Source organism: Mobula birostris, chromosome 1, assembly GCF_030028105.1.
Source record: "Mobula birostris isolate sMobBir1 chromosome 1, sMobBir1.hap1, whole genome shotgun sequence".
NCBI lineage: Eukaryota > Metazoa > Chordata > Chondrichthyes > Myliobatiformes > Myliobatidae > Mobula > Mobula birostris.
In genome coordinates this window covers 7,518,330-7,539,958 of record NC_092370.1, presented here as the reverse complement: position 1 = coordinate 7,539,958, position 21,629 = coordinate 7,518,330, and the positions used below count along the sequence as shown (strand labels likewise).

The 21,629-nt window shown below is 44.1% G+C and overlaps 1 protein-coding gene across 2 annotated transcripts in view; it reads left to right on the top strand.

Moving 5' to 3' along the window:
- Window positions 1–21,629, top strand: part of LOC140194776 (collagen alpha-1(XV) chain-like) — a 333,668-nt gene that overhangs the window by 220,384 nt on the left and 91,655 nt on the right. For both annotated transcript variants that reach the window (XM_072252059.1, XM_072252067.1), the window contains exons 15-19: window positions 1,116–1,160; window positions 8,366–8,482; window positions 14,404–14,481; window positions 15,607–15,642; window positions 19,435–19,488. In XM_072252059.1, coding sequence (XP_072108160.1) covers window positions 1,116–1,160; window positions 8,366–8,482; window positions 14,404–14,481; window positions 15,607–15,642; window positions 19,435–19,488 — 330 coding nt within the window. The remainder of the gene's footprint in view (window positions 1–1,115; window positions 1,161–8,365; window positions 8,483–14,403; window positions 14,482–15,606; window positions 15,643–19,434; window positions 19,489–21,629) is intronic.

Below are 21,629 nucleotides of genomic sequence, written 5' to 3'. Positions count from 1 at the left end.
CTCATAAGATACACTCTCTAATCAAGGCAGCATCCTGGTAAATCTCCTCTACACCCCCTCGAAAGCTTCTACATTTTTCTTCGCAAGTCAAGTTTATTGTCATTTAACTATATAGGAGTATACCGCCAAATGAGATGAACCAGGATGCAAAGCACAGTTGTACAGATAACACACATAATAACTTAGGAAAGTAAGTATTAAATCTACAAATGAGTTCTGCATAAATAAACAAAGTAAAGTGCATAAATTGAATAGAGTACAGAACAAATTAACCGGTGCCACGCCGAATGTGATGCAGCAGGAATGTCAGACACCTAGTGGCCTGAGGGATGAAGCTGTTTCCCATCCTGACTGTTCTTGTCTTTATGCATCATGGTCTCCTGCCTGATGGTAGGATGTCAAAGAGGATGTTGGTTGGATGGGATCCTTGATAATACCAAGGGCCCTGCATACGCATTTGTAGGGACTTCCAGTCGGATGACCAGAATTGGGCACAATACTCCAAGTGTGGTCTAACCAGACCAGAAGTACAACATGACCTCTCAGCTCCTGAACTCAATCCCCCAACTAATGAAGGCCAGCACACCATACGCCATCTTAACTATGATAATCAAGGACACGACCCACCCAGCCAACAGACTTTTCGTCCCTCTTCCCTCCGGGAGAAGGCTCAGGAGCTTGAAGACTCGTACGGCCAGATTTGGGAACAGCTTCTTTCCAACTGTGATAAGACTGCTGAACGGATCCTGACCCGGATCTGGGCCGTACCCTCCAAATATCCGGACCTGTCTCTTGGTTTATTTGCACTACCTTACTTTCCATTTTTCTATTTTCTATTTATGATTTATAATTTAATTTTTTTAATATTTACTAATTTCAACTATTTTTAATATTTAATATTTGTAATCCAGGGAGTGTGAAGCGCAGAATCAAATATCGCTGTGATGATTGTACGTTCTAGTACCAACTGTTTGGTGACAATAAAGTATAAAGTATAACTAATCAAGAATGTGAGGCTCTCTGCTAATGCTATTGGGCCTTTTCTAGTATTTTTGGATTAAATGGGACCTCTCTGTTTTCCACAAGAAAAATCAATAATATGTACTTGTTTGCAGGGTGATCAAGGTCCAATTGGCAAGCCGGGACTACCGGGAGCAAAGGTAAATTGTAGACCTTTTAAAGGTCGGATTAACTGCACTTCACTTGCTCGGCCAAGAGGCATTATTGTAAAACTGTATAGCTTGCGATCCTCTGCTGGGGTAGACCCTCAGGATCAGTACTGTGTACCATGGTCTTATGGTAGCCAAGGTGCCTGGCGGGACCAATGTGGGAACTGCAGACTAATCCACGGATGGGGCCAGAGGTGACTGAAGGGACAGCTGAGCAGTTGGTTTGTGAGATAGATGCACTCTTTCTGTTGCTCACCCAGGGCTTTGGGGTGCCCCAGACCCGAGGTCCTCAATGCTATCCTGAAAACTCGTAGTCCTCCTTATTCAGCCGACTTGGGATTGGAGTCAGTAGGGATGCTGCCTTTCTTCAAGAAGTCTTCAAGCACATCCATTAACCTTCTTATCTATCGGCTTAGTAATGGCACGGTAGCACAACGCTTTACAGTACTGGCAACCCACGTTCATTACCCACCACTGTCTGAAAGGAGTTTGTACATTCTTCCCATGGCCATGTAGTTTTCCTCTGGGTGTTCCGGTTTCCTCCCACAGTCCAAAGATGTACTGGCTGGTAGGTTAATTGGTCATTGTAAACTGTCCTGTGGTTAGGCTAGGGTTACATCAGAGGATTGCTGGGTGACACGGCTCGAAGGGCTGGAATGGCCTGTTCCCTGCTGTATCTCAATCAATCAGTCAATAAGTAAATGTTTTCCCAAGAGAGGTCTCAAAACAGCTGGCTGTGCTCATTGGAGGCTGTCAATTAGAATCCGGTTTATTATCACTGACATACAGCACTGTGCAAAAGTCTTAGGTGTATATATATATATATATATAGCTCGGGTGCCTAAAACTTTTGCACAGTAATTTTATTTATTACATTGTATTGCTGCCATAAAAAAAATACGGTGTACGTGAGTGATGATAAACCTCAGAATCAAGTTCATTATCACCAGCATGTCATGTGACGTTTGTTAACTTAGCAGCAATAGTTCAATGCAATACATAATATAGAAGAGAAAAAATAATAATAATAATAAATAAGTAAATCAATTACGTATATTGAATAGATTAAAAATTTTGCAAAAACAGAAATACTGTATACTAAAACAAAAGTGAGGTAGTGTCTAAGGGTTCAGTGTCCATTTAGAAATCAGATAGCAGAGGGGAAGAAGCTGTTCCTGAATCGCTGAGTGTGTGCCTTCAGGCTTCTGTACCTCCTCCCTGATGGTAACAGTGAGAAAAGGGCATGCCCTGGGTGCTGGAGGTCCTTAATAAAGGATGCTGCCTTCCTGAGACACCGCTCCCTGGGTACTTTGTAGGCTAGTACCCAAGGTGGAGCTGACTAGATTTACAACCTTCTGCAGCTTCTTTCAGTCCTGTGCAGTAGCCCCTCCAGACCAGTCAGTGATGCAGCCTGTCAGAATGCTCTCCACCGTACACCTATAGAAGTTTTTGAGTGTATTTGCTGACATGCCAAATCTCTTCAAACTCCTAATGAAGTATAGTCGCTGTCTTGCCTTCTTTATGACTGCATCGATATGCTGGGACCAGGTCAGATCCTCAGAGATCTTGACGCCCAGGAACTCTCCACTTCTGATCCCTCTGTGAGGATTGGTATGTGTTCCTTCGTCTTACCCTTCCTGAAGTCCACAGTCAGCTCTTTGGTCTTACTGACGTTGAGTGCCAGGTTGTTGCTGTGACACCACTCCACTAGTTGGCATATCTCACTCCTGTACAGCCTCTGATTCTGATATAAGTCTCTATTGTGGACTGAGAGTGGGAAGGGGGCAGGGAGAGGGAAATCATGGTTGGGAAAAGGGGAAGGAAGAGGGGAGGGAGCAGAAAGCACCAGGGAGACATTCTTTAGTGATCAATAAACCAATTGCTTGAAATCAAATAACCTTCCCTGGTGACTCAGGGCTGGGAAGGTCTGCACCCCCACCACTCCACCCACCTGGCACAGCTTCTCTGCCACCTGTCCCACACCCCTTCCACGGTCTTCACCCTCACCATTCCCAACATCCTTTGCTCACACCAGATTTATAAACTCACTCTCTGCTCCACAATGACAAATACAGTACTGTGAAAAAATCTTACGCACCCTAACTCTTTATAGAGGCATGTTGCCAAGATTTTTGCGCGATACTGTGTGTCAAGAAAATTGTTGTTTCATAGCAGCAGTACAGTTCAAGACAAAAAATACTGTAAGAAACAATAAAAATAAATAAATCGTGCAAGAAAGGAATAGTGAGGTGGTGTTCATGAATTCATTGTCCGTTCAGAAATCTGATCACAGAGGACAAAATGTTGTTCCTAAAAGATTGAGCGCAGGTCTTCAGGCTCCTGTACCTCCTCCCTGATGGTAGCAATGAGAAGAGGGCATGTGTCAGATGATGAAGGTCTTTAATGATGGATGCTTCCTTTCTGAGGTACTGCCTCGTGAAGATGTTGGTGGGAAGGCTTGTGCCTATGAAAGAGTCTACAAACCTCTGCAGCCTCTTGCAGTCCTGTGTATTTCAGAAGGTGATGCAGCCTGTCAGAATGCTCTCCACCATATATCTGTAGCTATTTGCCTGAAGCTTTGGTAACATACCAATGTCCTCAAACTCCTAATGAAGTGCACCTTCTGTTGTGCCTTCATCATAATTGCGTCAACACGTTGTACCCAGGATAGATCCTCTGAGGTGCTGACACCCAGGAACTTGAAACTGCTTACTCTTTCCACTACTCGCCCCTCAATGAGGAGTGGAATGTGTTCCCTGACTACCCCTTCCGGAAGTCCACAATCAGCTCCTTGGTCTTACTGATGTTGTCGCAACACCTCTCAACCAGCCAATCTATCTCCTTCCCATACGCCTCCTGGTCAGCATCTGGGATTCTGCCAACAACAGTGAGTCCTGTCTAAGTTCGGGTAGTTGGGACTGATGGGCGCTAGTGAAATGCTTGGGCTTACCCCATGTCAGAAACATCAAGGAGCTATTATTGACCTCAGGAGAAGGAAACCAGTTCTCATCAGAGGATCAGAAAAGGAGAGGGTCAACAACTTTAAGTTCCTTGGTGTTATTTTGTAGGACCTGTCCTGGGCCCAGCAGGTAAGTGCAATTAGAAAGAAAGCACGACAGCTCCTCTACTTCTTTAGGAGTTTGCAAAAATACAGCATGGCATCTAAAACTTTGACAAACTTCTACAGGTGAGTAGTTGGAAGTATATTGAGTGGCTAAATCACAGCCTGGTGTGGAAACACTGATGCCCTTGAACGAAAAATCTACAAAAAGTAGTGGATATGTCCCAGTTCATCACGGGTAAAGCTCTCCCTACCATTGAGCACATCTACACAGAGCATTGTCACAGGAAAGCAGCATCCACCATCAGGGACCCCACCACCCAGGTCATGCTCCCTTCTTGCTGCTGCCATCTAGAAGAAGGTACAGGAGTATCAGGGCCAACACCACCAGGTTCAGAAGCAGATAATAAACTTACTTCGAACTTTGAACTTTAACTTATACAACAACCCAGGATTCTGCAACATTACTTTTTTCTTGATGCTAAACCATAAATTACCATTTTACCGGTTCTTGTCCACAAAGATCTGCTTCTTAATTGCATCTTAAGACTAATATCAGTGGCTTACATTGTGTTTATTTACAGACTGGAGACTTGTGTGTTTTAGAACATAGAACATAGAATAGTACAGCACAGTACAGGCCCTTCAGCCCACAATGTTGGGCCGACCCTCAAACCCTGCCTCCCATATAAGCCCCCACCTTAAATTCCTCCATATACCTGTCTAGTAGTCTCTTAAACTTCACGAGTGTATCTGCCTCCACCACTGACTCAGGCAGTGCATTCCATGCACCAACCATTCTCTGAGTAAAAAACCTTCCTCTAATATCCCCCTTGAACTTCCACCCCTTACCTTAAAGCCATGTCCTCTTGTATTGAGCAGTGGTGCCCTGGGGAAGAGGCGCTGGCTATCCACTCTATCTATTCCTCTTATTATCTTGTACACCTCTATCATGTCTCCTCTCATCCTCCTTCTCTCCAAAGAGTAAAGCCCTAGCTCCCTTAATCTCTGATCGTAATGCATACTCTCTAAACCAGGCAGCATCCTGGTAAATCTCCTCTGTACCCTTTCCAATGCTTCCACATCCTTCCTATAGTGAGATGACCAGAACTGGACACAGTACTCCAAGTGTGGCCTAACCAGAGTTTTATAGAGCTGCATCATTACATCGCGACTCTTAAACTCTATCCCTCGACTTATGAAAGCTAACACCCCATAAGCTTTCTTAACTACCCTATCCACCTGTGAGGCAACTTTCAGGGATCTGTGGACACGTACCCTAGATCCCTCTGCTCCTCCACACTACCAAGTATCCTGCCATTTACTTTTTAGACAATGAAACCATAAGACATAGGAGCAGAATTAAGCCATTCAGCCCATCGTGTTTATTCCACCATCCCATCATGTCTGATTTATTATCCCTCTCAACCTCAATCTCCCAGTAACCTTTGACACCACTTACTAATTTTGAACTATCAATGTCCAATTTAAACGTACCCAATGACTTGGCCTCCGCAGCCGTCTGTGGCAATAAGTTCCTCAGTTTCACCACCCTCTACCTAAAGAAATTCCTTCTCATCTTATTTCTCTACACAGTTCTCTACACAGGGAATAAAACAGTACAAATAGACCACCATTCGTCTCTAATCATTCTTGCAATAACATAGCATTGGATTTCCCAGACACGGTTTGTTAGCAAGGCAAGTTTTTATTAAGTGTCCCAAATTGCTCTTGTGAAAGTCATAGTGAACCACAATGTGCCACAGAGGTAGTCAAATCCACCGTTACTGGGGTTCTTCTCCTCTCGGCCAGTGTCCCAGACATACAACCCTTCAGCAATAAATAGGACTGAAATCCACATGCAATGTTGAAATTACACACGTAGAGCTTCATGCTCATTCTGGACAGTCGTATGAACGGATCAGCAAAGCCAAAGTCAATTTATTATCAATGTACATATATTATCAGTGCTGATCACCCCATCCTTGACCAAACTGTTCCACCGTGAACACGATCTGTTACGAGTCAACATGACACTTTCAGATCAGGTCATGCACAGCACGTACCTCCGCCGCACCGCTGGGGTGTGTTTCTGGGGTACAGGGGCTAGCGACCCTCGTGCCTGTTCTCTGAGCAGCAGTGAACCATCTGATTGGCCTATCAGAGTTCTCTTTGGGAACTAGTCGACTTGATCAGCATTTCTGATCTGGCTATTGTTCACGATTGCACTTAATTTAAAAAAATGTCAGCATATACAACCCAGAGATTTATTTTCTTGTGGGCATTTACACAAAAATAAGGAGATACAATAGAACGTATTAAAAACTATACATAAACAAAGACAGATAAACAACTAATGTGCAAAAGAAGATAAATTGGGCCAATAAAAATAAATAAATAATACTGAAAACATAAGCCCGTACGATATAGGAGCAGAATTAGGCCATTTGGACCATTGAGTCTGCTTTGCCATTTCTTCATGGCTGATCCAATTTTTCTCTCAGCTGCAATCTTCTGCCTTCTCCCCACATGCCTTCATGCTCTGACCAATTAAAAATCAACCTTTGCCTTAAATATACATAAAGACTTGGTCTCCACAGCTGCCTGTGGCAAAGAATTCCACAGACTCACCACTCTCTGGCTGAAGAAATTCCTCCTTATCCCCATTCTAAAAGGGTGCCCCTCTATTCTGAGTCTGTGTCCTCTGGTCTTCAACTCTACCACCATAAGGAATATCCTCTCCACATCCAGTCTATCAAGGCCTTTCACCATTCGGTAGGTATCAATGAGGTCACCCCTCATTCTTCTGAATTCCAGTGAATACAGGCCCAGAGCTATGAATGCTCCTCATATGACAAGCCATTCAATCCTGGAATCATTTTTGTGAACCTCCTTTGAACCCTCTTCAGTTTCAGCACATCCTTTCTAAGATAAGGCACCCCAACCTGCTCACAATACTCCAACCAGTGCATTATAGCCACAGTTCTGACAACTTTCCTTTAGAATACTTCTTCCTCTTTGGGATGTATATATCCTGTGCCATTCGAATTGCTTCCAGAAATTCCTGCCATTGCTGCTCTGCCATCATCCCTGCCAGTGTTCTTTTCCAATCAATGTTGGCCAACTCCTCTGTCAAGTCTCTGTAATTCCCTTTTTTCCACTGTAATATTGATACATCTGACTTTAGCTTCTCCTTTATGTTGGTGCTAAGTTCATAAATATATCCATAGACACAAGACATTCCTCAGATGCTGGAAACCTTCAGCAACACGCAACAAAACGCCGGGGGAACTTAACAGGTCAGGCAGCTCTATAGAGGGGAATAAACAGTCAACGTTTTGGCCGGGACACCTTCATCAGGCCTAGGACTTCGAAAGTCATACATAAATGGAAGATTCCTAAACTAATCTCAGTTACAGTAGGTGTTTTTCTGTAATCGAGTGTCCGCACTGTAACTCTCACCAGCACAGCAGATCATAAAAGTGGAGCAGGTTTGATGGACTGAATAGCCTAATTCTGCACCTACATCTTCTGTATTATAAAAGATCACAAAAACAGGTTGAGACTGCAGGACCTGGGTGAGAAAGGTGAATGTGGGTTTCATTTCTGCCCTTCCATAATGGGGCAGACACAAAGAGTACTGAGGCAGACCCACTTTAGTTCCTATAAGTTTCAGTGCTCCACTCCCTTCCAGACATGCTACCTGACTTGCTGGCTAACATAAATATTGATTCCATAAATTGTTATGTTGTTATCCATAAATATTCATTCATTCACCACCATTACATGCCATGTCCTGTGACGTAAGCAATCATGGTCTCATGGCCATGATTGTTCTTGGCAAACTTTTCTACCGAAGTGGATTGCCATTGCCGCCTTCTGGGCAGTGTCTTTACAAGATGGATTACCCCAGCCATTATCAATACCCTTCAGAGATTGTCATCCTGACATCAGTGGTCACATAAATAGGACTTGTGATTTGCACCGGCTGTTCATACAACCATCCAACACCTGCTGCCATGGCTTCACATGACCCTGATTGGGGGGGTGGGGGGCTCACAAGTCACCGCAAGTCATCCAACGATAAATGTTATGACAGCTCTCTTTAAACTCTGTAATGTTGTTCTTTTTTCAGGGAGAGGTCGGAGAGAGCGGTTTGCCAGGACCTCCAGGATTCCCAGGGCTGCTTGGTCCGCCTGGACCTCCAGGACCTCCTGGGCCAGCCGGTGGTGGTCCTGACTTTGGATTTGAGGTAACTTCTCCCATAGCAATGATGAATTTTGGAGAACAATGAGACAGGTGACTATTTCATAAAACAGAACTTGTGGATTAGAACTGAATGTAGACGACTAGAGGCCGCTCGCCATGAGAAATGTTTAATCAAGCTGAGGAATTTGGCAAAGCAAGATCATCCCTTGCAATGGTTTACTAATCAACCAATAAGTAAGAAGGAAAAATTAATGTATGAATGGAGGTTGAGATACCGTGAAGAGCACTGTTATTCCTAATTCCTAATGTATGTACAAGGAGAATAAAGTGATGCTTGATCCTTTGGATTCACAGAAATTGCATGGATTGAGAAGTGTTAATGCAAGGTGCTCAGACCAGCATGTGAAGACCATAGGGAAAGAGGTGTGAGGATTGCTAGTGTTAGGGCAGGCTGAGGATTCAGCTGGAGACAGTGCATAACTACGATCAGTTGGATTGCATATGCCTGTGTAAATCACTAAACGCAAACAGCCACACTCACAGAACATAATCTGCAATTAGTACTATTATTGGTATTGGTTTATTATTGTCCCTTACACCAAGATAGAGTGTGAAGCTGATCTTACAGTTTGTACATACTATTCGTACAGATGAAGTTCAGGCTCAAGTTTATCGTCATCTGACTGTGCACATATACAACCAAACAAAACAATGTTCCTCCAGACCACAGTGCACCCACACAACAAATCAAATATCACGTATATCAAGGATCAAGAATCAACTTTACGCACAACACGCTGGAGGAACTCAGCAGGTCGGGCAGCATCCGTGGAAATGAACATTCAATGTTTCGGGTGAAACCCTGAAGTTCCTCCAGCGTGTTGTGCATATTGCTTTGACCCCAGCATCTGCAGAGTGTTTTGTGTTTAAGAATCAACTTTATTCACCATTTACATATATTTGGAATTTTCTGTGGTGTGTTGGTCAGGACGTGACTGCAACAAAAAAAATTCAATAATTATAAAGAATGAAGAATTATAAGGTTGTCGGGGTGGGAGATTTTAATTTCCCAAATATCGATTGGCATGTCCTTAGAGCAAGGGGTTTAGTTGGGGTGCAGTTTGTTAGGTGTGTTCAAGAAGATTTCCTGACACAATAGGTAGATAAGCCTACAAGAGGAGAGACTGTATTTGATCTGGTATTGGGAAGTGAACCTGGTCAGGTGTCGGGTCTCTCAGTGGGAGAGCATTTTGGAGATAGTGATCACAATTCTATCTCCTTTACCATAGCATTGGAGAGGGATAGGAACAGACAAGTTAGAAAAGCGTTTAATTGGAGTAAGGGGAAATATGAAGCTATCAGACAGGAACTTGGAAGCATAAATTGGGAACAGATGTTCTCAGGGAAACGTGCAGCAGAATTGTGTCATGGGCTGGGTTGACCAGACCCAAAAGACCCAACCAATTTGAGTATCCAGGAAATGTGGTAATAGGCGTACAAGCACAACCAAGTAACTTGAGCCTAATTTATTATCATAAAACACAAATAATTCACAGAAAATACTATGCGGTATGTTACAAAGATTTCCACAATGATTTCAGGGCTCACGATTCAGAGTCTGCACTTGATAGTCACTATCATCGAGGGACTTGATTGTCAATGTTGTCGGGGGATCTCCAAATTGACCCTGGGTCTGTCCTAGGCACCGATGATCACGATCCCTCGGTCTAGGTGAAGTCCCAAGAACTGAGAGAAATGTGCTTCAGTAAATAAGGGTTCAATGCACAAACACAGCGAGACACACAAAGGCAGAAAAACTATTCGGTCTTTTGTTCTCATGCCACTGTGCCTGAGGCCAAGAAAGAATCCAGCCACCATTAGCAAACATTTGACAAACCTATGGTGTTTAGCTTGTACAGACTCCTGACATGCTGTGAGCTCGCAAAGAGCTAAAGTGTCACTTGGAGTTGTTCAGACATTCATCCAATATTTTTACAAAATTTAATATTACAATGTAGAAATGACAGTTAGCATGCATTACTCCAGGATTAAATGGGACCAATCTAGAACTAGTACACTGTAAGTGGGCCGAAGGACATTTTTTTGTGCTGTACCTCTCTATTGACACTATGATGAGTGGAATAGCGGTTTGCAATAATAGTGATCTTACAATCTCTCCTTTCCATACTTGCTCGTTTCCTTGGTCTTCCAATCTATAAGTAGAGCCTCTTCCCACTGCCAGCTCCTCTCTTCCCACCACTAATGAAAACCATGATCAGGTTCATCACATCATTGGTATTCCAGGAGAGTTCCTACTTCTGAGAAGGAAATGGATAGACAGAGTCAGGCCGAATTGATTGGAAAAGTGGCAGGTCAGTCACGTCTGCAGAATCTTGTTCTGAGACAGAATTTTATAGAGTAATGACTGATTCCAAAGTCTCGAGCGCACCATCCACCATCTGCTATTAACACTGATGTTCAAGTTGCCATGCTGTAGGAGCGGCGGAGACTGAGGAGAGATCAGACAGAGGTTCTTAACATTATGAAAGGCATAGACAGAGTAGACAGGCAGGATATTTTCCCAGGGTTGAAATGTCTAATACCAGAGGGCACACGGCAAGGGTATACTGTAAGTTCAAAGCAGATGTGAGGGGCAAGTTTTTCCCAGGATTGCTGAAATGTGCTGCCTGGGGTGATGGTAGAGGGATATCTGGGGTAATGTTTGCTAGAGAGTTCTAGATACGCACATGATGTAATGCCGAGGTTGAAAAGCACCGGTAAGGCCTCACTTGGAGTATCATGGGCAGTTTTGGTCCCTTTTCTAAGAAAGACATTGGAGGGGATTCAAAGGAGGTTCATGAAAATGATTCCAGGATTGAAAGGCTTGTCATATGAGAAACATTTGATGTCTCTGGACCTCTACTTACTGGAATTCAGAAGAATGAGGGGTGACCTCATTGAATGTTGAAAGACCTCGATAGAGTGGATGTGGAGAGGTGGAGGAGTATAAAACCGGAGGGCACCACCTTAGAATAGAGGGGTGTCCTTATAGAATGGAGATGAAGAGGAATTTCTCTAGCCATAGAACAGTGAATCTGTGGAATTCATTACCATAGGCAGCTGTCATTGGGTATATTTAAGACAGAGGTTGATAGATTCTTGATTAGTCAGGTCATGAAGGGATATAGGGAGAAGGCAGAAAATCGGGACTGAGAGGGAAAATGGATCGACCATGATGAAATGGTGCAGACTCAATGGGCCAAATGGCCGAATTCTGCTCCTATATCTTACAGTCTTATGAATGTGAGGAAAGTGGAAGGATATGGACATTGTATAGACTGAAAGATTAACTTAGTTAGATATACATTACTAGTTTAATTGTGGGGCAAATGGCCTGTTCCTGTGCTGTACTGTTGTATGTTTTGTGTTCTATGACATGTCAGTGAAGGCTACATCTACCCTTGGATACCAACTACCAGTCCAGATACAGCCCACTTTTAGCCATTGGGAGGCTGGAACGTCGTCATTTCAGAGTGAGAATAGGAATCTAATTTATTATCTCTGACACGCACTCAGTTTTATTTTGTACACCTGTACACCTGCTTGTAATGCCAATATCCAATCAGCCAATCATGTTACAGCAACACAATGCATTAAGGCATGCAGACATGGTCAAGAGGTTCAGTTGTTGTTCAGTCCAAACATCAGAATGGGGAAGAAATGGGATCGAAGTGACTTTGACCATGGAATGATTGTTGGTGTCAGACAGGTTGGTTTGAGTATCTCAGAAACTGCTGACCTCCTGGGATTTTCACGCAAAACAGTCTCTAGAGTTTGCAGAGAATGGTGTAAAACCAAAAAATAAAATATAGTGACATCTGTGAGTGAAAACACCATGTTAATGAGAGAGGCCAGAGGTGAATGGCCAGACTGGTTCAGGCTGACAGAAACGCGACAGTAACTCAAATAACCACACGTTACAACAGTAAAATTCGATCTAAATGGCTTTGACTGTGGGTTGGTGCCAGATGGGGTGGTTTGAGTATCTCAGAAACCGCTGACCTCCTGGGATTTTCAGGCACAACAGTGTCTAGAGTTTACAGAGAATGGTGCGAAAAACAAAAAACATCCAGTGAGCGGCAGTTCTGTGGGTGAAAATGCCTTGTTCATGATAAGGTTGAGAGGAGAGTGGCCAGACTGGTTCAGGCTGACAGGAAGGCGACAGCAACTCAAATAACCACACATTACAACAGTGGTGCGCAAAAGAGCATCTCTGAAGCAAACCCTCAGGTAGATGGGTTACAGCAGGTTCCACACTGGGTTCCATTTCTGTGGCCACTTTATTAGGTACACCCCAGCACTTCATAAATTGGCCTCAGAGTGTGCATTATGAAATTTGCTGTTTTGTGGAGGCAGTACAGTGCTAGACATGAAAATAATGAGAATATATTAAAAATAACTAAAAAGTGCAAAAAGGGGGTACAATAGTGAGGTAGTGTTCATATGCTTGTGGACCACTCAGAAACCTGATGGCACCCCTCTAATGTTATGTCCCTTTTTTTTTGCTTATATCATTTTTATACATGTCTGAGCTGGTATGTTCTTGTTGATTTCATTGGTTTTTTTGAAAATTTTGAAAAATTTTGTGTGTGTGTGTGTGTGTGTGTGTCTGCAGGCTCTTGTACCTCCTTTCTGATGGTAGCAATGAGCAGAGAGTATGTACTAGGTGGTGAGGGTCTTTAATGATAAATACTGGCTTCTTGGGTCACTGACTGCTAAAGGTATCACCAACGTTCGGAGGCTAATCCCCATGATAAAGCTGGCTGAGTTTACAACCCTCTGTGGTTTTTTCTGATCCCTCCATACCAGATGACAATGCACCATGTCAGCACTCAGTTAGCTGAAGAAGTACAGCAGAACATAAGGAACCCTTCCCCTGGGCACATCCTGGTTACAGACATAAAGTCATAGAACTCTACAGCATATTAGCATGCCCTTTGGCCCATCTAGATAATACCGAACTGTGTCCCATCAACCGACACCCAGACCATAGCCCTCCATACCCCTCCTATCCATTGACCTATCCAAACTTCTCCTAGGTGTTGATATCCAACCCACATCCACCACATCTGCTGGCAGCTCATTCCACACTCACACCACCCTCTGAGTGAAGTTCCCCTTGTGTTCCCCATAAACTTTTCATCTTTCACCCTCAACCCACGACCTCTGGTTGTTGTCCCACCCAACCTCAGTGGAAAAAGCCTGCTTGCATTTCCCCTATCTATAAACCTCATAGTGTTGTATGCCTCCATCAAGTCTCCTCTCAGTCTTCAACGTTCCAGGGAATACAGTCCTAACCTATTCAACCTTTTCCTCCAGGTCCTCCAGACCTGGCAACATCCTTGTAAATTTCCTCTGCACTCTTTCAATCTTATTTACATCTTTCCTGTAGGTAGGTGACCAAAACTGCACACAATACCCCAAATTAGGCCTCACCAACCTCTTATACAACTTCAACATAACATCCCATCTCCTGTACTCAGTACTTTGATTTATGAAAGTCAATGATCCAAAGGCTTTCTTTACGACCCTCTCTACCTGTGACACCACTTAGAAAGAATTACGGATCTGTATTCCTAGATCCCTGTTCTACTCACTTCACCCATGACCTCTAGTTCCAGTCTCACTCAACCTCGGTGGAAAATAGCGTACGTGCATTTACCCTATCTCTACCACTAACAGTTTTGTGTACCTCTATCAGTTCTCCATTGCTCCAGAGAATAAAGTCCTAACCTATTCAAACTTACCCTGTAGGTTAATGCCTTCTGAAGACATTAGTGCATTGGGGAACATTTTGGCTCTGGTGACCATAATTCTATTAGTTTTAAGATAGTGACAGAGAGTGATTTAACTGTTGAATTCACAAGCCAGATTTTAATATATTCTTCTCTATCTGTCCAATAGGATATGGAAAGTTCTGGTGAATTTGGATCCCTGGGCATACCTGGAAAACCTGGACTTCCTGGACCTCAGGGTCCCCCAGTAAGAATTTTAAATAATCTGGGAAACTCTTCCCCTTATAATTCTTTCAGAACAGAACTTCTGACCCAACTATACCCTTCTGGCACACAGAACATAGAAGAATGCGGCCCACGAACAAGCCCTTTGGCCCATAATGTTGTGCCGAACCAGATAAAAAGTAAATTTTTTAAAACCCAAAATCTAATCCCTCCTATCTACACAATGTCCATATCCCTCCATCTTCCATGTACCCACGTGCCTATCTAAAGGTCTCTTAAATGCCTCGAATGTGTCTGCCTCTATCACCATTCCAGGCAGCTCATTCCAGGCATCCACGACTCTCTGAGTAAAAAACTTACGCTCACATCCCCCTTAAACCTACCCCCTCTCACCTTCAATAAGTGCCCTCTGGAATTAGACATTTCTAGCCAGGGAAATAGATACTCCCTGCCTACTCTATCTATCCCTCCCTTAATCGTACAAACCTTTATGCAATCTCCCCTCAGCCTCCGCTGCTCTAAAGAAACCAACCCAAGGTTATCCAGCCTCTCATGATAGCACATGCCCTCGAAATCAGGCAGCATCCTGGTAAACCTCTTACGCACCCTCCCCAAAGCCTCGACATCCTTCCTATATTGGGGCAACCAGAGATGTGTGCAGTGCTCCAGACGTGATCTAACTAGAGTTCTATGAAGTTGCAACATAATCTCTTGACTTTTGAACTAAATGCCTTGACTAATAAAACCAAGCATTCCATAAAAATTCTTAACCAGCCTATCGACCTGTGTAGCCACTTTCAAAGAGCTGTGAACTTGGACCCCAAGATCTCTCTGCTCAGCAACACTACTAACACTCTTGCCCTTAACAGTGTGCTGTCTCCTTGCATTTGCCCTTCCAAGGTTCAACACCTCACATTCATCAGGGTTAGACTGTCTTCCACCTGTAAATTGTATGCAAGCACAGGGCCCACCCCTCTGCACAGTGCCATTGGAAGCCTTGAAATAAATTATTGGACTGGATTGTGAGTGCTGACGTGCCGCTCGTGTCTGATACAGCAGATTTGCAGGTTAAAAAGATTCCACATGACAACAGACTTCAAATATTTGTTCAACAGTTGACTCTCTCTCTCCCGCTCTCTCCCTGCAGGGCGAAAGAGGTAAACAGGGCTCTCCAGGTGAAATGGTAAGTTCAGGTCAATCAAGAGGCCATTTTTAATCCTGTTTTCTCCACCTGGCAACCTGCAGAAAAGATAGCAGAGGGTCCAGTCCAAGGCCGCCACAACTCTGCTGACTGGGATAATGGAAACATGGGCTTCGTTTCTCAGTGTCCTGTTTCTGTTCATCCTTCTAAGGCAGTCCCCCAGGGTCAAAGATAATTTGCTTCCACTTGGGTTCTGTGGGTTGGGAGTAGCTGATGTGGCTAAGGTGGGAATCACGGACTCGCCCATGAATGGGAAAGGCGAGGACTGACTGGGGAGCTTGTGAGGGAATGCATTTCTTCCACCTTACAGCTGGGGACTTTCTGCACTACCGATACACAAACTCGAGGTTCCGAGGGCCAGCCCTTTTCTTTGAGCACCCCTGTGCCAGAGGTTCCAAGGAATGGGAGGACATTCCATTTCTTGAAGGAGGCTCCAAACATCTGACTGAGTTCTTCCAGGATTTGATAAAGGCAGAGCAATGGGTTTGGTGGATATAAACTTTTGGAAGGCTTTCGACAAGGTTCCCCATGATGGGCTTATTCAGATAGTCACGAGGCATGGATCCTGAGAAATTTGGCTGTATGGATTCAGAATTGGCTTGCCCACAGAAGGCAGGAGGTGGTAGTAGATGGAGCTTAACCTGCCTGGAGGTAGATCTGTTCTAGAACCCCCACTGTGGTGGGAAATCAGGTTTGCGGGGTCAGAAGAGACACACAGTTAAGTTGACTGTTTATTTACAAGTCAAAACTGACACTGAACATGCAGTAAACCCTTCAAGCTAAGCCCGGTTACAGATACTTATCTAAGCTGAGCGTCAGAAGTGGCAGGAGAAAATAGGTGCTAAACGTATACACAGTGGTAAATATCTGTTTAAAGTGTGCTGCCAGGCCCCCTGTACCGCAGCATATCCACCCCACCCCCAGCCCCCCATCTACCGTTTCTGTGGCAATATCAGCTACCTGGTACACGGGGACCTGAGAGAAACAGTGACCGTATGATGCTGCACACTAGATTTAAACCCTATCTATGTTGTGACATCATCAGCAAAACGGAAGCTGGTGGGATGGGCCACAACGCTCCTTACACCGGCCAGTCCCCTACGTCCCACAGGGCATTTTCTTTCGATGAGCAGGCAGGTTGCAACGCTGGAACACCTGTGCTTTGTGATCTGACAACGACTTGGATGAGGAAGTGGAAGGGTGCTTAGTAAGCTTGTGGATGGTAAGAAGGTTAGTGGTGTTGTGGATGGTGTGGACGCAGGCTGCAATGGGACATTGATAGACTGTAGAGCTGGGCTAAGAGGGGACATACCTTGACCAACTTTCTGTGCGAGAACTCTCCAGTTCAGTGACCAACAAATAATCCCTACCATCCATGTACCTATCCAAACTCACTTAAACGTGAAATTGAGCTTGCATGCACCACTTGCACTGGCAGCTCACACCACACTCTCACGACTGTCTGAGAAGTGTCCCCTCGTGTTCCCCTTCAACTTTTCACCTTTCACCCTTGACCCATGATGTCTAGTTGTAGTCCCACCTGACTTCAGTGGAAAAACCCTGCTTGCATTTACCCTATCTATACCCCTCATAATTTTGTATACCTCTATCAAATCTCTTCTCAATCTTCTACATTGCAAGGAATAAAGTCCAAACCTAGTCACTGTTTTCTTATAACTCAGGTCCTCCAGTCCTGGCAACGTCCTTGTAAATTTTCTCAGTACTCACTCAGCCTTATTTGCAAATGAACCTAAAGTGATAAAAAGAAATATAAAGTTTGCATTTGCATAGTGCCTTTCAAGCCCTCATGATACTGACAGTACTCTACAGCCAAAAGGGCATTTTTGATGTGTAGTTCTATATAATGTCACGATTGTTCTAGGTAGGATGGTAGCGTAGCAGTGAGTGCATCACTTTACTGCACCAGTGACTGGGTTTCAATTCCCATCACTGTCTGCAAAGGGTTTGTACGGTCTCCATGACCGTGTGGGTGCTCTGATTTCCTCCCACATTCCAAAGATGTACTGGCTCATAGGTCAGGGTTCTAGTATGGATAGTGTCTGATTAGCAGGAGGTAAAGAGTGGGAATAAAGGGAGACTTCTCTGACTGACTGCCAGTGACTAATGGTGTTCCACAGGGGTCTGTTTTGGGACTGATTCTTTTTACGTTTTATGTCAAAGATTTGGATGACAGAATTGATGGCTTTGTGGCCAAGTTTGCAGAAGAAGATAGGTGGAGAATATATTGATGATGAGGTTGTATAAGGCATTGGTGAGGCCGAATCTGGAGTATTGTGTTCAGTTTTGGTCACCAAATTACAGGAAGGATATAAATAAGGTTGAAAGAGTGCAGAGAAGGTTTACGAGGATGTTGCCGGGACTTGAGAAACTCAGTTACAGAGAAAGGTTGAATAGGTTAGGACTTTATTCCCTGGAGCATAGAAGAATGAGGGGAGATTTGATAGAGGTATATAAAATTATGATGGGTATAGATAGAGTGAATGCAAGCAGGCTTTTTCCTCTGAGGCAAGGGGAGAAAAAAACCAGAGGACATGGGTTAAGGGTGAGGGGGGAAAAGTTTAAAGGGAACATTGGGGGGCTTCTTCACACAGAGAGTGGTGTGAGTGTGGAATGAGCTGCCAGACGAGGTGGTAAACGCGGGTTCTTTTTTAACATTTAAGAATAAATTGGACAGATACATGGATGGGAGGTGTATGGAGGGATATGGTCTGTGTGCAGGTCAGTGGGACTAGGCAGAAAATGGTTCGGCACAGCCAAGAAGGGCCAAAAGGCCTGTTTCTGTGCTGTAGTTTTTCTATGGTTTCTATGGCAGGTAGTTTTGAAGAAGTAGAGAGGCTACAGAAGGCCAGATTAGGAGAATGGGTGCAGAAATGGCAGATGGAATACAGTGTCAGGAAGTGTATGGTCATGCACTTTGTTAGAAGAAATGAAATGGTGGACTATTTTATAAATGGAGAGAAAATCCAAAAATCTAAGGTGCAAATGGGACTTGAGAGTCCTTGTGCAGGATTCCTTGAAGTTTAATTTTCAGGTTGAGTTGTTGGTGAGAAAGGCAAATGCGATTTCAAAAGGACTGGAATATAAAAGCAAGGATTTAATATTGAGGCTTCATAGAGCACTGGTGAGGCCTCACTTGGAGTATTGTGAGCGGTTTTGGGCCCCTTAGAGGATGTGCTGACATCGGGGAGGGTTCAGAGGAGGTTCACGAAAATTATTCCTGGATTAAAAGGCTTGTCATATGAGGAGCATTTGTTGGCTCTGGAGGGGATGTTTCCTGCAATGGAAGAGTCTAAAACCAGAGGACACAACCTAAGAAAAGAGGGGCGTCCTTTTAGAATGAAAATGAGGAGGAATTTCTTTAGCCAGAGAGTGGTAAATCTGTGGAATTCATTGCCACAAGTAGTTGTAAAGGCCAAGTATTTATGTATATTTATGGCAGAGGTTGATAGATCCTTGACTGGTTGGGGCATGAAGAGGTATGGGGAGAAAGCAGGAGATTGGGGATGAGAAGGAAATGGATCAGACATGATGAAATGATGGAGCAGACCCAATGGGCCAAATGGCCTAATTCTGCTGCCAAGTCTTATGGTCTTAATTGACCACATGGGTGTACTTGGTGGTGCGGGCTCGTTAGGCCGGAAAGTCCTGTTACCATGCTGTATCTCTAAAAAAATAAACATTAAATAATAATGTTGATGAGACAGAAGAAGGCATTAATTTCTCTCTGACACCTGCAATTCTCTTTTTTTTTAGGGCTCTCCTGGTCTTCCTGGGTCACCTGGACAAGCTGGATTACCTGGACCCATGGTTTGTGTTTTTTTTATTGATTGTTTCTGCCGCTTTGACTTCAGTGAAGTTGGCTGTCGCTTACAGTAACTCCAGAACAGGGGATCCCGACCATGAGCCCCCACCATTAACCAAGTGGTCAGTAGACCCAGGTTAGGAACCCCTGCTCTGAAGTGAGGATGGTACCACAGCTCAGCCTGTGCCAAGAAAGGAAATTCATGGATGATCCCCTACACCAGTTGGAGTCATGGAACACTACAGCACATAAACAACCCCTTTGGCCCATCTAGTCCATGCCAAACTATTACTTTGCCTAGTCCTATCAACCTGCACCTGAATCATTGACCTCTATATCTCCCCCACCCATGTACTTATCCGAACTTCTCTTAAAAGTTGAAATCAGACCCGCATCCAACATTTCTACTGGCAGCTTGTTCCACACTCTCACCGCTTTCTTAATGAAGAAGTTCCCCTTCAGGTTCTCCTTAAATATTTCACCTTTCACACTTAACCCATGACCCTCACCCAACCTCAGTGAAAAAAACCTGCTCTCATAATCTTGTATCCCTCCCCTCATTCTCCTGCGCCCCTGTGAGCAAAGCCCTAACCTGTTCAAACCACTACTAAACGATGAAGAGACTTCAGATGCTGGAGTCATGTTTCACTGCTTCAGCGATGACCTTTGGTATACACTCAGTGGCCTATTTGTTAGCTACACCTGTATTGAAAGATGTAGCCACCGGGTGTATGTTCATGGTCTTCTGCTGGTGTAGCCCGTCCACTTCAATGTTCAATGTGCTGTATGTTCAGAGATGCTCTTCTGCAGACCACCGTTGTAACGTGAGGTTATTTGAGTTACTGTCACCTTCCTGTCAGCTTGAACCAGTCTGGCCTCTCCTCTGACCTCTCTCATTAACAAGGCGTTTTCACCCACAGATGTCATTACGTTTTATTTTTTTGGTTTTACACCATTCTCTGTAAACCATAGAGACTGTTTTGCATGAAAATCCCAGGAGGTCAGCAGTTTCTGAGATACTCAAACCACCCTGTCTAACTCCAACAATCAAATTCAAACAACACACATCAAAGTTGCTGGTGAACGCAGCTGGCCAGGCAGCATCTCTAGGAAGAGGTACAGTCGACGTTTCGGGCCGAGACACTTTGTCAGGACTAACTGAAGGAAGAACCAGTAAGAGATTTGAAAGTGGGAGGGGGAGGGGGAGATCCAAAATGATAGGAGAAGACAGGAGGGGGAGGGATGGAGCCAAGAGCTGGACAGGTGATTAGCAAAGGGATATGAGAGGATCATAGGACAGGAGGCCCAGGGAGAAAGAAAAGGGGGGGGGAACCAGAGGATGGGCAAGGGGTATAGACAGAGGGACAGAGGGAGAAAAAGGAGAGAGAGAAAAAGAACGTGTGTATATAAATAAATAACGGATGGGGTACGAGGGGGAGGTGCAAAGTCAAAGTCACAAATCCCATTTCTTCTCCATTCTGATGTTTGGTCTGAACAACAACTGAACCTCGTGACCATGTCTGCATGCTTCTATGCATTGAGTTGCTGCCACATGATTGGCTGATTAGATATTTGCATTAACGAGCAGGTGTAGAGGTGTACCTAATAAAGTGAACACAAGTCAACGAGTCCCACTGCATTTTTATTTTGAGAATTTTTTTTATATCAAGGTAATCTAACTGCCTCGCAGGGAGATAAACCAGTGAATCAAAAGTTTTGGCTATGTCCCAAATGTGGATCCCAAGTTATAATGGAACGTAGAACAGTACAGCACAGGAAAGGCCCTTCAACCCACAATGTTGAGCCGAACCAATTAAATTAGTAATTAAAATGCTAACCTAATGAATTTCTTTACCTATATTGTTCCATTTTTCTTACATTCATGTGTCTATCAAATGTCTCTTAATAGCCCCTAATGTGTGTGCCTCTACCCTTCCCCCAGGTAGCGCATTCCAGACATCCACCACTCCCTGTGTAAAAAAAACTTGCCCCTCACATCTCCTTTGAAATTACGCCCTTTCACCTTAAATGCATGCCCTCTAGTATTAGACATTACAGCCGTGGGAAAAAGATATTGTCTGTCTGCTCTATCTAATAATCTGCCTCATAATCTTATAAACCTCTAATGAAGTAACACAATCCTAAA